Here is a 16519-nt window from a genome sequence, read left to right on the forward strand (position 1 = left end):
CGGCGGCCGCCGGTGCCCCCTCAAGCCGCCTCCCGCTGCCTCCTGGGGCGCAGCGCCGGCGGGTACCCAGCCTCCCCATCCCAGTCCAGTCCCGCCGGACCGCCCACCGCCCTCCGCACCATTCATCCTCCCTCTTCTCATTCCCCTCCACCGCCTCATCCTTCCCTCTAGCTCCGCACCGCTACGTCCTCATCCCACTGCCTGTGGCCGGCCCCGGTCCACCTTCCCCCTCACCTCCCTCCACGCCGCCCTGGCCACCACACGACCCACCTGCCGACGCGGCCATTTCTCGATGGGGCCCCGGCTCCAGCTATTTAAAAAGGAAATGTCATTTCGTTTCTCTAGCTCCCGGGTTCCGGCTCTTCTAAGCTTCCCCTGGCCAATGGGGTGTCCTATGCATCTGGCTCCGCCCCTAGCCGCCGAATTCCTGGCGCTGATTGGCCGCAACGCGAGCACATGCGTGTCGGGAAATGTAGTTTAGTTGCCCCGGCTCCCGCGTGGTCTGGGTCGGGCGGAGGCCCAAGCCGGGAATTCTTATTGGCTGATTCGGGCGGAGGTGGAGAGCAGAGAGCTGGCCAGCCTGTGGCCGTCGAGCGCGCAGTGCCTGCCGGGAGAGGTAGTCTTCTGGCGGAGGAGACCTGTCATTCTGAGGGGCTGGGGTAGGGAAAGCTCTTCAAGTGCGAATTTCCCCATTTTAGGCCTCTCTCCTGGCCCCCGGCACATTTTTTTTACCTTTTTCTTCTTCCGTAAACTTCCTGCCAGTGACTATCTTCCGGTATGAAATCAAGCTCTGCGTGAGAGCTGTAAAACCAGAAAAATTTGGAAATGGACAGGAGGGCTGTTGTCCAAAAATGCAAAGGAAATCTGACGTCCCACCCTGAAGAAAAATATCAGAAGGCCCAAAAGCAAGGCGTCTCTAATGAGTCACCTATGACACCCAATTGAAATAGCATCGCCTTGGCCGGGTGCTCTGGTTTCCACAGATTAACTTGGTCTGGTTACAGCGGCTGCTTAGGATCTCTAACTCCCACTGGTGCCTTGGTTTTCTAGCACATCCAGAGAACACCTGTTCCGCAAGTGAACATTATAGAGGGATCCAAGATGCTTTACTTTTTGCTCTTGGGAAATGGAGGGGATACAGTACTAAGTATTCCGGGATTTCCTTTGAAAAAATACCGGAGTGCCCTGAGCCCGGAGCCAGGGATGATTACTGAAGCCCTGGCTCTTTAGTTACTATATGTGAGAACTGACATAAGACCTTTCAACTCCTGAACACTTAGATCCTTCACCTGTAACGTGAAGTAATAGTAATCCGTATTCCATCGACTCCATAGGCTGCACCCCTTTGGAAAGAAAATCAAAATTTTACTATTGACGAATTTTTATTTACTCATCTTGTGTTTCTAACATCTAACGGGGTACCTGGCACATTATAGATGTTTAATATTTTAAAAATAAATGTAAGGTGCAAATGAGCTAACATTGGGAATGCTATTTCTAGAATGTTAAAATGTAAGGAAGTATTAGGGAATGGGAAGAATTTCAGTAGACGTATAGTTAGCCCGTGTGCATAACTTTTCTAGCAATGAAAAGATCAAACAGTTGAACTTCTTGATAAAGAAAGGATCTTGGAATTTAAATTGTGATTGAGAAAGAGAAAGAATTATGAAAAACAATTCAGTTCTGTCTCCTAGGTCTGCTGAGAAATTTAGAACTCAAAATACTGTAATCCCATGCAAGTTAACAGGAAGTGGTGGTGTTTCCTCATGACTAGGGTTTATGCATATCCATATGCACTTATAATTTCCTCTTTGTGAATTTCCTGTGTGCACATTTCTGGATGGATGAAATTGACTTAATTTTTGTTACTCATAACTTTACTTTTTCATTTGTATGGTGTTGCTTTCTAATTTATTAAAATGGTAACATTTTATGACAATATGGATAGTATCGAGGAAAAAACTGGCATTAATCCTTGGGCTTTGACAACATCTGACGATATTGCAAATAAAAATACAGGGCATGAGTTATTTGAGACTTATTTAAACTAAAATATCATTTGTTGTTTATCTGAAATTCAAATTTAATTGGGTGTTCTGTATTTTATCTGGCAACCTTTTCAAATCTCTTAAAATCGAAGAGTTTTGTTTGTACTTCGTTGTTGTTTTGTAGCCGTTTATCTACTTAAGCCTTAAGAAACTTGGCCAATTAAAAAAAAATTCAATTCTCAACTTAGTAACAAACAGACTTGACAATATTGTTTGATTAGTTAAAAGACAGTGTTCTGATTCTTTGACCCACAAAGATTTATAAATTGGAGATGGAGCAGAATGCAAAGCACAAAAGCCAATCTAAAAATGAATAGAAAAAATTATAGATACAAAGTTGCCATTTATATGACACTGTAAACGGACTCCATTCTACTGGGCAGATGGCATTACATATTTTAAAAGCACAGAATAAGTAGCAGGATCTCGAAAAATTGACTCAGTTGCACCACAACTATTCTTTCTCAATGATCCATAAGAATATTGGGGAGATTCCTTTTCAGGATTGATACTAAATAGCCAAAGGTTACAGCTTTGTTTTCAAACAGCTCTAATTTGAATTCTAGTAAGAACTTCCTGAATCTACTGCACATCTGGAAAGAGCAGCGAAAGTAAACCAGTTTTTATCTTAAGGTATTAAGTACTATATTGCAATTTTCTCTTATATTTAAAGTTTAAAGTAAAATCAATTAAGGATGGAAATTGAAAAACTGAACCAGAATATTTGAAGGTCTTATATTTAGTTCAAATTAGACACTTAGAGCTTTATTATTTTATTTTTTTTTTTAACCTAGGAATCACAAGCAAAGAGAATCACTATAATCATGGTTGCTTGAGAGAAGAAAAGTCTTTACATTTAAATTCTAGCAAAGATGAAGGATTATGAAAGCATCAAATTTGGAAAATGAGAAATTGAAGGCTCCTTGTTTTTTTCTGCTTTCATTTCAAGAGAATGACTTTTAGCAATTATCAGCTATACCCAGGCTACTCTCAATAATACCACACAACATGAGAATGATAGCAACTCTGATGAAGAAGGTGTAAAAGAAAATAGAACATCACTTCTGCAAATCGATTCTGCAGTTTTCCAATTTCCCTGTTCAGTACTGGTTGGGGCTGTGAAATTGACCAGGGCTATATAAAATGAAGGTAAAGAGAGAATACTTGAAACTCGTGCCTTTTAGCAAATTACAATCTTATATATTTATCCTTCTCAGCCTACAGCTACAACCTTCTTGATATTTTCAACGTGACTTTTTTTCTTGCTAAAAACTTCTACATTGGCTAGATAAATGAAACAACAAAAGTGATTATTCAACATAAATTTAATACGACATCAGACACACAAAGTATTTTTAAATTTCTAAAACCTTATATATTGCCCATGATTTAGTTTCTTTAAATACAAAACTCTAAATAGATACTAACATCAGGTTTACTGATTAGGCAGCACTGGGATTTGTTGTATTTTTAATTTTTTATTCCCTTTGAGGTTATGTGAGGATTCTACATGGTAATAACTAGAAGATTGCATTTCATGAATCACTGAATTTGATTGTACTGGAAGATATTAGTGTGCATTAATTTTTAAGTATTTGGAATTTAATATATACATGAAAAAAAGACTGTGAAACTAGTGGCAGTAATATTCAGTTCCTCAGAAATATTGATTGCCTCCTCCCACTACCTGCATTCTAAGAAGGCACTGTTTGAATCAATGTTTCCTATAAAAAACTAGATAGATAGATAGATAGGTAGACAGCCAGACAGATAGATCAATAAAGATTAGATAGATGTAGAGATATGAGATTCCTAATCTCAAGGATCTTATAGTTTATCTGTGAAAATAAAACTTATTCCCATGAAAATCAACTAGAAAAGGAGAACTAAGGGCAACCCCTAGTTAGCATAAAATAAATATTTCGAACAATGTTAGGGATTTCAAAAGAGATAAGGAATTCTGTTTAGCTGGTGTGGGATTTAAGTTGAGCATCCGAAGAGGATACACCATAGAACTATTTGCAAAAGTGATGGAATACTTTCTTGCCTAATTGCTTTATCTTGGCTTGACCCAAAAGGTAAAGGATTCACTTTAATATTGATAGGGCTTAATTTAGGAATAGAACAAGGAAAAGGAATTAATGATTGTGTTACCTGCTTTGTTGCACTTAATTTCACCTTTTAATTAAATTTTCTAAGAACATTGTTACAAATGAAGTGACCAAAGCCTGGAGAATTTCAGTAACCTGCCCATAGTCTTTTAGGGGTCTTTGGTCTTTTGATAACAGCATATAAAGGTCTGGGAATAAAATGGAGTATTGAAATTGAGGTGTAGGATTTTCTCCCTGTTGAACATATCCAGTTGTGTGTCAAACACAAGGTCAGTCAATATCTGTCATGAAAGGACAGAATCATTGGTATAGGTTTGAGATGGTTTCATGCCCCAAGAAATTGAAAAAAAAAAAAAAAGAAAGAAAGACTAGAGAGCTATAAGTCATACCATTAAACTAATTTGACTTTATCAGATCAAATTTATAATTTTAGAGGTATAGTGATTTAGGACTTTTTATCTGTTCACTAAATAATGAAAAGAAATGGCTAAAATATATATGTGTGTGATTAGCCATTAATATTTATTAAGTTGACACTTCTTCACTGTTCTACTGAAAGATTGAATTATTGTACAAGATTGGAGATCCTGAATAGAATTACTCTACGGTACCCTTAATTTATTCAGTAATATTCAAACTTAGAATGATTGCATGAGCCAAAGCCACTGTCAAAATGTGAGACATCAGCACTCTTCTCTGTTTGAAGATTAGCTTATAACCCAAATAGAGCTAATGGAATTAAACAATGATTGTTGATTCTTCCTAACCCCAATTATGATTTGATATTTTTTAAGTTCATGGAATCGCTAAAAACTCTAAATGTAAGGAGAATCGGGGCCAGTAATCTTCAGTGTGTAGACACAGGAACTGAAATTCATGAAGAATAGGTATCAGGTGTTTGGAAAGGAGTTCCTTAAACCCAGCAGAGAGAACATAGAGGATGAGTAGTTGATTATATTTTAATACCCCAAATAATCAAATATTTATAAGTCAAATATATTGACATATCACAATAATTTCAGGAATTTTTTTTCTGGTTGTTCTACACATGGTTTTCTTTATCTCAGCACTATTGGCATTTTCAGGTAGATAATTCTTTGTTGTGGGGGCTGCCCTGGGCATTGTCAGATACTTAGCAACATTTCTGTCCTCCACCCACTAGGTGTCAGTAACACCCCCCTCTCAGTTATGAAAATGAAAATGGCCCCAGACATCGTCTAATGTCTTCTGGGGGAAAATCATCGCAGTTGAGAACAAGTGTTCTACAGCATGCTCCTCCTACCTGTTCTGTGGTCCTCTGTGCTGTATTTCTCTCACTTTGTTAACAGCACTATTAAAGTTTACATAAGTGTACTTTGTTTATTATTTAAAAGTAGTTTGTTTTCATTTTAAATATCCATTTCACAGTGTAGAGTTATACTCCTTGGTTCACAACACAATATTATCTTTGGTCCATATACCCCAATCTCTTTTGTTAAATATATGCTATTGCCTTCAATCCCCGTTCTTTACTTCCATCATCTTCCAGCTTCAAGTACAACCATTTTAATGGGTTTGATGTGGATCCTGTGTTTCTGTTCTCGTAAAATATGTATTAATATATTGAATATGTGTTGATTATGTGCTCTTATGATTTATATAATGGTATCATGCTATGGATCTCGGTTTGTTTCTAACTTTTTTCACTTGGTACCATGTATTTAAGGTCTATGCATGCTGCTTTGAGTGCATGTCATCAATTCTTTATATTCTTTACATTCCTATCAACTAGCTCATTGTTTGATATGTATCACTAAATGCTTACATAATTAATTACATAAATGAATATATTGAATGGGAATGGATGTAGTGAACAGAATAACGGCTGCCCAAAGAAGGGCACTCTAATCGCCAGAACCTGTGACCATGTTATCTCACATGGCAGATGAGACTTTGAAGATGTGATTAAATTAAGGATTTCAAGATTTAGGGGTTTTCCGGGTGGGCTCATTGTGATCACGTGGTCCTTATAAGAAGAGATGTGATTACAGAAGCAGAGATTGAGTGACATGCTTTGAAGATTAAATAAGGGGGCATGAGACAAGGAATGTAGGCAGCCTCTAAATGCTAGAAAAGGCAAGGGAATGTATTCTGCCCTAGAACTTGCATGAGGAAGGCAGTCCTGCCACCATCGTGGTTTTGGACTTCTGACATCCAGAACTGTAGGATAATTTGGATTGTGTTAAACCACTAAGATTGTGGTAATTTGTTACAGTAGCAAAAGGAAAGTAGTACAATGGATAAACAGTAAAATGTTATACATAATTCATCCATTGTAGTAGTACTGTGTTACTGCATGAAGAGTCATTCATTCATCGTGCTATTACCATGGATGAATTACTGCATAGTTTACTGAGTTTTCCAACCATTGAACTCTAAGTTTCATGGCCTCACTTTTACTTCTCTCTGCTCTCTCCTCCCTGTCTCTCCATCAAATGTTTAATACTAATAAAAATGGAGAGAATCTTAACATTTAAAAGAACTTAAATAAATAATACTTTAAAGGGAAAATTGCAAGGTAAACAGTCACCCTAAATCTATATGTAAAGCATATCTTTTTATTGCAGCAGGGGCTCCCTGGGCCATCTTGTGAGAAGAGTGAGATTCAACATAGGAGGGAATTGCAAAACGGCCTGAATACCAGGAAGTATGGTTGCGTGTGAGCCATATTTGGAGATGAGCCACCTTACTGGCTGTAAGAGTTAAAGATGGTGGTTAATATGATAGAGACTTCAAGCCTTAGTCACAATTGTGGCTGAATGCTGTATATATATCTGGAAACAAAATTATAACACTAAGTAGATTAGTTGTGACACAAGGCCAAAGAAGCATCTTAAGAACAGATGTTTTACATGTTTCTCTCTTGCATACCCAGTTTAATCCCTAAGAAAGAAATATATTCACTTAATTACAGTAGATTTGAGCAACTCGGTTTACCATAATCTACGGAGAAGAACCAGCCTTTAACTGATTTTGTGCCAATTCAAATATATGGCTGTTTTCTCCAACCTTTCTCAAGACCTCTTTGTTAGAGAACACATAGCTCTAACTTGTGTCTGTGTCTGCACAATATATAGGTACTTGCTTTTCTGGGATATCAGAGTGAGAATCACTGTTTAGGCGGTAGATTCTCATAGTTGTGAAGAGGCACACACTCTGGAATCAGACTTCCTAAGTTCAAATCTCACTGAAACACTTTCTAGCTATGATGCAGAGGAAACTAATAATTTCTTCATGCCTCAAGTTTCTCAGTTTTAAAGTTAGGTTATAAGAGCATTAACCTTAGAGAACTATTATAAGGAGTAAAGGAGATAATCTATGCAAATATATGTAGAGTGTTTAGCTCAGCCACTGGTACAGAGAAAGTACTCAGTAAATATTAGTTATTATTACTTGTGGTAGTACTTGAATAGTAAAGTGAAAATTCCATTTGATTTCTCAGGTTATTATAGCAATTAATTTGTTGTTCTTCATGGTAAACTAACCAGTTTACAGATTAATCACAGTTAAGCTGGAGCAGGAACCTGAGATGCAGCTGTCTTCCCAGCTCAATATGGTGGCATAGGCTCATCATCGCTGGTGATTCCTAACCTTTCTAAAGTGTGGAAGAAAAGGAACCAAACCACTCATAGGTGCTCTGAATTCAAATGCCTGTGACACTAAAAACATATATTAGCCTACCATAGCTAACACATACTGTTAGTTGTAACGAACAACCCCATACTTTCAGCAGCTTATATCAACAAAATTTTATTTTTCACTCATGCTTATATCCAAGTCAGATCAGCAGGGGGCTCTACTCATTGCCATAACTCAGAGGACAGACTGAGAGAGCAGCCATCTTGGCAAATGTGCTTGGTCAACATGCCAGAAAAAAAGCAAACATGTGGTAAATTGTGCATTGGCTCTTAATGTTTCCACCTGGAGAAACACACGTCACTTCCAGTCCCATTTCATTGGCCATAACAAGTCATGTGGCCATTTTAAGTGAAAGTATAATAGGAAATCCAATTCTACCATTCCCAGAAGGAGAATAACTAGAAACATCTGGGAACCAGCACCAATCACAGACGTATTATAAGAGGACTGTGCTAGACACTCTTAGTGATGCAGAGATAAAGAAAACTTTGTGACCATGCAGGTAAGTAGGCACTCTGTGGCATATTCACATATGACTAAGACAAATCAGCACTTTCTAAGATTGATTTACTTTAGCCACGTGGGAAAATAAACCAAAACAATTTATTGCAGGGATTCTCCCCAAGGGTGATTTTTGTCCCCCGGGGAATATTGGGAATATCTAGAGACATTTTTGGTTGTCTCGTTTTGGGGTATGAATGTTGATATTGCCATCTGGTGGATAGAGGCTAGCTAGGATGGCTGTACCTCAGCAAAGAATTATCTGGCCCCAAATGTCAATAGTTAAGAACTCCAGGCTCTTATAATTTTCATGCTTTTCTTACACACATGTCTTAATCTATTGAAATGAAAATTACACCTTCGAAATGTCTATAGTTGAGACTATATACACCAATACTCATGAAATCCCAGTATGCTCTGTCACTGCACATTTTATGCCCAGGCATATGGACTTCTATTCAGAAGTGCAGATTTAGTATATTCATTTTGAGCTCCAAATGAAAGAGTTGACTATATTTTCAAAAATATCTTGTGATTCAAATTTAAAACACTGCCCTTCAAAACAGACAGTACCATAAATATATCCTCCAACTTGATGTAAGCAGCATTCGGTCCCATTGGAAAAACAACATGGCATGACATAATTAGACACTGACCATTGATGATAAGCTTTATACGAGAGCTATTGTGAGATCTTTTTGACAGGAGCACATTTTTCTAAGGACAGTCTCTGCCACGATAGGAGCAGTCAGGAAATGATCCACTGTGAGTGACCAAGGAAAGGGGTGTGTTGGAGCTCAGCGGTTCTAATTGAGTTTGTGAGACAGGCTTTGTCAAACACAGTTGAATGCAGAGGCGAAAGGCATGTGGAAGGAATTTTTTATACTTAACGGTGGGGAGCTATTAGTAAACTACACTGAGGAATCTTTGATCTCTCAGCATCAAATTGTGTTAGAATTTAGGTTCAAAGTTATTTCCCAGATGGCAAGTTTTGTTTCCTAGTCTGAGCCTCAAGCCTTGCAGAACAACTGACTCCAGAATGTCAGATACGATACCTGGCAGAAGGATATTTGTGGGTAGTTAACTTGTGAATCAGAAGGCAAACCCTGGCCCAGCAGTATGTTAATCCCGACGACTGAGAGGGAGCCAATGTGATCACAAGAATGTACACAGCTTGGGGTCTTAGAAACAGCTTAAGAAAGCTTCAACTATGTTCGGAATGTACCAAATCAATAAATTGCTAATTTTTCCACCTGTGTGTTAGCCTACTTACTCTTCAGGGAGTTGAGACTTGTAGTGCAAATACAATCCAAACACTTTATTAATTGCTCAGGCTAAAACAGGTCAAAGGAGCACGCCTAAGCTCAGTTTGAAATTCTTTTACTTACAAAGTTCCTGCAGTCACAGGGGAAATTTAATTGCTCTGCAAATTCTTCATAAAAAAACTGGTCCCTTTTATATCTGTCCTTGGCGAATACCAGCCATTTCTTCCTTTCACCCTCTAGGCCCTGTTTATTAGGTAAATGCCTTTGTTCTAAAAGAATACAAGCTAAAGTGAAGGGCCATGATTTCTCCTACTTATTGTCAAGTGGTTTGGCACTAATAATAAGCATAAAAGTATATACGCAGAAAAGAATAAAGCAAAAGTGGTAAAATGTCAACCTTTTGGTAAATTAAAGACTTCATGGGAATTCACTGTACTCTTGCAGGTTTAAACATTTTCAAATGAAAAAGTAAAGAAACAAAACTAGTAGAAAGGAGGTTCTACTAAGCTTGAACCGTTGCAATGAGATGACAATAAAAATTGTTTCATTTTTTTCCTTAAAGAAAATATGGCAGAAGTATGAATGTTTGGTTTTTTGTTTGGTGGTTTGTTTGTTTTGAGGCAGGGTCTTACTCTGTTGCCCACGCTGGAGTGCAATGGTAAGAGCACGGCTCACTGCAGCCTCAACTTTTTAGGTTCAACTGATCCTCCCACCCCAGCCTCCCAAGTAGATAAAATTAGCCCAGCTACTTTTAAATCATTTGTAGACACAGGGTCTCACTATGTTGCCCAGGTTGGCCTCGAACTACTGGGTTCAAGCAATGCTACCCCCTCGGCCTCCCAAAGTGCTGGGATTACAGGTGTGAGCCACCCCACGTGGCCAGAGTGAGTATTTGGATATGATGGAAAGCAGTACAAGGTAAATATTCCTTATCATAAATGTTTGGGACCCATGTATCTGACTTTGAAATGTTTTGGATTTTAGAAAACTTGTGCATATATAGTGAGATATCTTGGGGATAGGACCCAAGTCTAAACACGGAATTCATTTATGTTTCACATATACCTTATGTATATAACCTGAAGATAATTTCATATAATACTTCTAATCATTTTTGTGCATGAAACAACGGTATGACTGTGTGTTTGACTGCAACCTGGCACATGAGTTCAGATGTGGAATTTTCTTTTTTTTTTCTTTTTTTTTTTTATTATACTTTAAGTTTTGGGATACATGTGCAGAACGTGCCAGTCTATTACGTAGATATACACATGCCATGGTGGTTTGCTGCACCCATCAACTCGTCACCTACATTAGGTATTTCTCCTAATGCTATCCCTCACCTAGCCCCCCACCCCTCAACAGATATGGAATTTTCTACTTGTGGCATCATGTTGGCACTCAAAAAATATGGTATTTTGAAGGCTTTTGGATGAAGGATGCTCAACTATATTTAGATCTTTGTTAATGAATACAAGTTGATGTTGCTGCTCCCCTGGGTGTTTTTCCAATAGTGATGATAGATGATTCCAGATTTTGCCACGCAGTGTCAACTGGTTTATCTCCTTAACGAAAAAAAACAAGAAAAAGAAAGGCATATGGATGAAGGTGAAAATAAAGGTATGCCTTTTTTTTTTTTTTTTTGGATACAGAGTCTCACTCTGTCATCCAGGCTGGATGGAGTGGAATGGCACAATCTCGGCTCACCACAACCTCCGCCTCCTGGGTTCAAGCAATCCTCCTGCCTCAGCCTCAGCCTTCTGAGTAGCTGGGACTATAGGCGCGCACCACCATGCCCAGCTAATTTTTGTATTTTTGGTAGAGATGAGGTTTCACCATGTTGGTCAGGCTGGTCTCGAACTCCCGACCTCGTGATCTGCCCGCCTCGGCCTTCCAAAGTGCTGGGATTACAGGCGTGAGCCACCGCGCCCGGCAAAGGTATGCTTTTTTATGATGATTTAGTCTGAAATGACTTTGATTCATCAGCACCGGGCCCTAGGCTGCCAGACTCACTCGCTATACATTGTGCTGAAAGAAAAAGTGCTGAATTAGCACTTGGGTACATATGAGGCCTAACACTTTGTTGTACCAGATTGCAACCTTGGCGACATCCTTGTTGATTCCTACTCTGTACTGAATTGTATCTCTCCTAAATTCATATGTTGAAACTCTAAACCTGCATGTAGTGATATTTGGAGATGAGGCCTGTGGGAGATAGTTAGGTTTGCATGAGGTCATAAAGGTGAGGCCCTTATGGTGGGATTGGTACCCTCATAAGAAGAGATACCAAGGCAAATTGAAACCAACATGAGGTATAACATACTGCTGGGCCAGGGTTTGCCTTTTGATTCACAAGTTAACAACCTACAAATATCCTTTTGCCAGGTATCATATCTGACATTCTGGAGTCAGTTGTTCTGCAAGGCTTGAGGCTCAAACTAGGAAACAAAATTTGCCATCTGGGATATAACTTTAAAGCTAAATTCCACAGTTTTTCACTGGACTAGCTTCATACCTGTTAGGATATCTATTATCAAAAAGACAAAAGATAGTGTTGGCGAGGATATGGAGAAGAAGGAACCTTACACACTGTTGGTAGGAATGTAAATTAGTACAACCATTATGGAAAACAGTATGGTAGTTCCTCAAAAAATTAAAAATAGAATTCCCGTATGACCCATCAGTCTCACTACTGGGCATATATCCTAAGGAATTGAAATCAGTACGTCAAACAGATATCTGCACTTCCATGTTTATTGCAGCACTATTCACAATTTCCAAGATATGGAATCAACCTACATGTCCGTCAACAGATGAGTGGATTAAAAAAAAAAATGCAGTATACTCTCAATGCTTCAGTGGACTAACCTGAAAAAAAAAAAAAGAAAGAAAAATGTGCTATATAAACACAATGGGAACTATTTAGCCATAGAAAAGGAGGAAATCCTGGCATTTTCAACAACATGGATGAACCTGGAAAACATTTAGTGAAATAAGCCAGACACAGAAAGACAAATATCACATGTTCTCACTCAAATGTGGAATCTAAAAATGTTGATCTCATAGACAGAGCAGGCTGGTAGTCATCAGGGACTGGGGTATTTGGGTGGGGCAGGGTAAGAAGATGTTGCTCAAAGGATACAAAATTTCAGTTACACAGGAGGAAAAAGTTCAAGAAATCTATTACACAACATATTGACTATGGTTAATAATATACTGCATTCTTGAAAAATGCTAACAGAGTCAATATAAAGTATTCTCACCACAAAAATGGTAACTTTGAGGCAAGGCATATGTTAATGGGCCATATTTAGTCCTTTCACAATGTATGTATACTTCAAATCATCATGTTGTACACAGTGAATACATACAATTTTATCTGTCAATGTAAACCATAAAATTAATAAAATAAAATACTGTAAAATAACCCCCATCCCCAAGAAGAGATACTAGACAACTCTCTCTCCCTCCTTTTCTCTTTTTCTCCCTCTTTCTCTTCCTTCTCTCTTTCCTTGCCTTGGAGGACTCAGCAAGAAAGGAACTGTCTGTCTACAAGCTATGGAGAGAGCCCTCAACAGAACCCAACAGTGCTGACACCCTCGAGCTTTGTTAATGAATGCATTAACATTCATAAAAACCCATTGATCTTAGATCTCTAAGCCTCTGGGATTGTGAGAAAATACATTTCTGTTGTTTAAGCCACTCAGTATACAGTGTTTTGTCATGGCAGCCCAAGAGGCCTGAAACAATTGTCAAACATTTTGTTACGAGGGAGAGCTGATAGGAACTGCAGGAGAGAAGTTCTCTGTTGTTTGTTTGTTTTAATTTTCCTTACCTTGTTCTTATGCCTAGCCCATGTCATTTATATTAAATAAACTGTACTAATTGCTGTTTTTGTACATCTTTATATGGCAAAATTTAGGGCGTCTAACATTTCTGCATCTAGAATGTTGCCACAATTGTATTATAAATATCTGGGAAAGTTGATATCCCAGCCAAGACCCAGGACAGAGGAATCAGTATTGTGGGACTCTCCAATTTCTCTAAGGCCCTTCTGCCATACCATTTCAGTCTGTTTTCACACAAAAGAAAGTCAAAATAGAGCTCTCTTACTTTAGTAAAAAGTCTGTTAAAACACAGTGGAACAATAGACATTGGAGACTCCAAAAGGTGCAACGGCAGGAGAGGGGACGACAGTTGAACATTTGGTACAGTATTCACTATTCAGGTGGTGGGTACACTGAAAGCCCAGACTTCACCACTACTCAATACATCCATATAGGAAAACTAGACTCGTACCCCCTAAATCTATGAAAAAATTTAAAAAGAACAACAACAAAAAAAGAGGAGGAAAAATTCTTGTTAAAATCAAGAATCATTATAAGAAAAGATACAGAGTTTGGACTTTTAATTTGAATTCAAAACATACACAATCATTTTCATCAGTATTTTGGTGTAAGACCAAGATGTCCCCTTGGACTGAATCTGCTGGTTAGAATCCTGCACTATTCTCCTTCCTTATATAGTGTCTGTGATTGCATAGTCTATGCTTTCTACTTTTAATATCTTTAAAATAGAATGAGAATTTTAAGAGTTTGAAAAGATCTGTGTATAGAATCAGTCTAGACTTTTAGTCTCCCATAATATTTTATCTTTGTTTTACTTATACCTAATGTGACAGGGTGTTTTTTTTTTTAAACATCTCTGTGAGAAATGCTGTTGCACCATCACCCATATCATGCCAGCAGGGGTTGGCAATCTACTGCTCATAAGCCAAATCTAGCCCATGGTGTTTTATACAATCCACAAGCTAAGAACTTTTTACATTTTTCAAAAACTGTTTTTTCAACAATAAGATGGAAAGCTGAAAATGTTTACTATCGGACCCTTTAAAGAAAGTCTGTCAACCCCTGCCTTAGGCCATCAGAGACCTCTTCTGGATCCTTTACAGAAGCAGCAAGAGAGAACAAGGAGAATTTTAAGTGCTAAACCTCAAAATGGTGTTCATTTTTGCCCACTTTCTATTGCCCAGAATTCAATCACATAAATTTCACCTAACTGCAGGAGAGACTGGGAATTGTTTCATTGCATATCCAGAAGAAAAAAAAAGATATGGTGAAGAAATAATTTGTCTCTGCCACAGAGAGTCTCTTCTAATCATTTGACTTCAAAAAAAAAAAAAATACTGTCTTCTTTGCTCTCACATTTCATTCTTTTGCATGATATTTATATGAACTACATAATTACAAGTGCAAGTGACATTGATAGCTTTGATGTACAACTGACACTTGATAAGCCCATAGCTCAACTAATGGGGATCAGGAGGGCATGGGCTTCTTGGAGGGATCAGCAGACCATGGTTATCAGGCATTCTGTGTTCCTGATGGATGACAGCAACAGTTCTCCATTAGGGGCAATTTTGCGCTCGGAGGGATATTTGGCAAAATTTGGAAACAAGTTTGCTTGTCACAATTAGGCAAATGCTGCTGGTATATTATGGGTAGAGGTCAGGTATGCTGCTAGACAACCTACATTACAAGGGACAGCCCCCACAACAAAGAATCATCTGGCTCTAAATGTCAGTAGTGCTGTTAATAGGAAAACCTGCAATAGGGGGTAATAATTGATCCGGCAAGTTGCTAAGTCTGAGATTTGTCAAGGGAGCTTCTAATATATGTATGTAAGAATTAAGTTTGGCCAGACTTTAAAAGAAGCCTCAGAAATTGTGGAGGTTTCTAAGGAAGCAAATTAATTCAGTTACTCGCCCTCCGTCTGGATCCTAAACCAACTGAAAATTAGGCGTAGAAAGTAGACAGGGATCAATACGATAGCTTTATATCTGCCCAAGCCTGATTGGAAAGAATGACATGGACAAATGGCCAAAGGGGAATTCTAAATGCTTTCCCTCAAATCTGGGTGTAGAAAGAACTGTGTCTGCCCAGCACAACCAGAAGTTCAGGCATGTGGAGAGAACAGAGTCATAGGAACAAAACAATGTTAAACCCATTGATAGCTTCTAATAGAGAAACACAGATCAGAGTTTTTGCCATCTCATCAGCCAGATAGTTCTTTTCTCTTCCTCGGAGAAGTGTTGAAGAGGTGATAGTTGCAACCTTTCAAACAGGATGGAATTTCATTTTATTGGCCGAAAGGTCTATTGACAAAAGGAAATGTTGGTTCTCCCTCAGTCATAGTGGAAAAAACCTCTTCCCTGCAGGAGGCTCCTTTCCCCTCCTCTTCTACCTTTCCCAAATGTAGGACCCTGAGCAAGTCACAACCTCTCCAGGCCTCAGTTCCCTCATGTGGAAAATGACTCAGATTTGTCAGAAGGCTGAGGCCTGGCTCAGATAATCTATGGAAGTCTCTTAAAATCTTAAGAATGTTCCAAAGGTCATACTGATGATTTAAAGACAGCACAAAACGTATGCATTTATGAAATCTTGATTGTGAGGTCAAGTGTATAATCTCCGTCTTCTGAATGATTAGAAATTGGGCATGGGGTAAGGCTGTTTATTTCCAATGTGAATCAAAAAGACATGGGTATTTTAGGGCATGATTCTGAGCTTTTCTAGGCACAGTGTCTTCCCTGGCTGAAGTGGGAACTGCACCTGTGTTTGGGAACTTGTTTATTCTGTTCCTCCAATTTTTTTCTGGTGCCTTGGAGTTTGTGACAGTTCTGATATAGTTTTTGTCATTTATTTGCGTCTTCCATCCATTGTAACTCTCATGTTCACAGAATCTTTGAAATGGCATTAAGATCTTTAACAGTCACCTTACATATTTCTGTGATTCATCTTTATGGCAATGGGGTTAATAAGCATACAGGGTTTGAGATCCAAAATGCGAATGTTAGTTCTGATACAATCCCTTGCTGACCCAGTGACTAAAGAGAAATCACCTGAGGTTTCTGAGCCTT

General features: G+C 38.5%; 1 protein-coding gene across 1 annotated transcript in view; it reads right to left on the reverse strand.

The window, feature by feature from the left end:
* KBTBD8 (kelch repeat and BTB (POZ) domain containing 8) overlaps positions 1–340 on the reverse strand; it is a 12865-nt gene extending 12525 nt beyond the window's left edge. Inside the window, exon 1 of the mRNA XM_011947173.1 lies at positions 271–340. Coding sequence (XP_011802563.1) covers positions 271–286 — 16 coding nt within the window. The 5' untranslated portion in view covers positions 287–340. The remainder of the gene's footprint in view (positions 1–270) is intronic.
* Positions 341–16519: the final 16179 nt, after the last annotated feature.

The sequence above is a fragment of the Colobus angolensis genome, unplaced genomic scaffold (assembly GCF_000951035.1).
Source record: "Colobus angolensis palliatus isolate OR3802 unplaced genomic scaffold, Cang.pa_1.0 Scaffold26, whole genome shotgun sequence".
In the NCBI taxonomy this organism is placed as follows: domain Eukaryota; kingdom Metazoa; phylum Chordata; class Mammalia; order Primates; family Cercopithecidae; genus Colobus; species Colobus angolensis.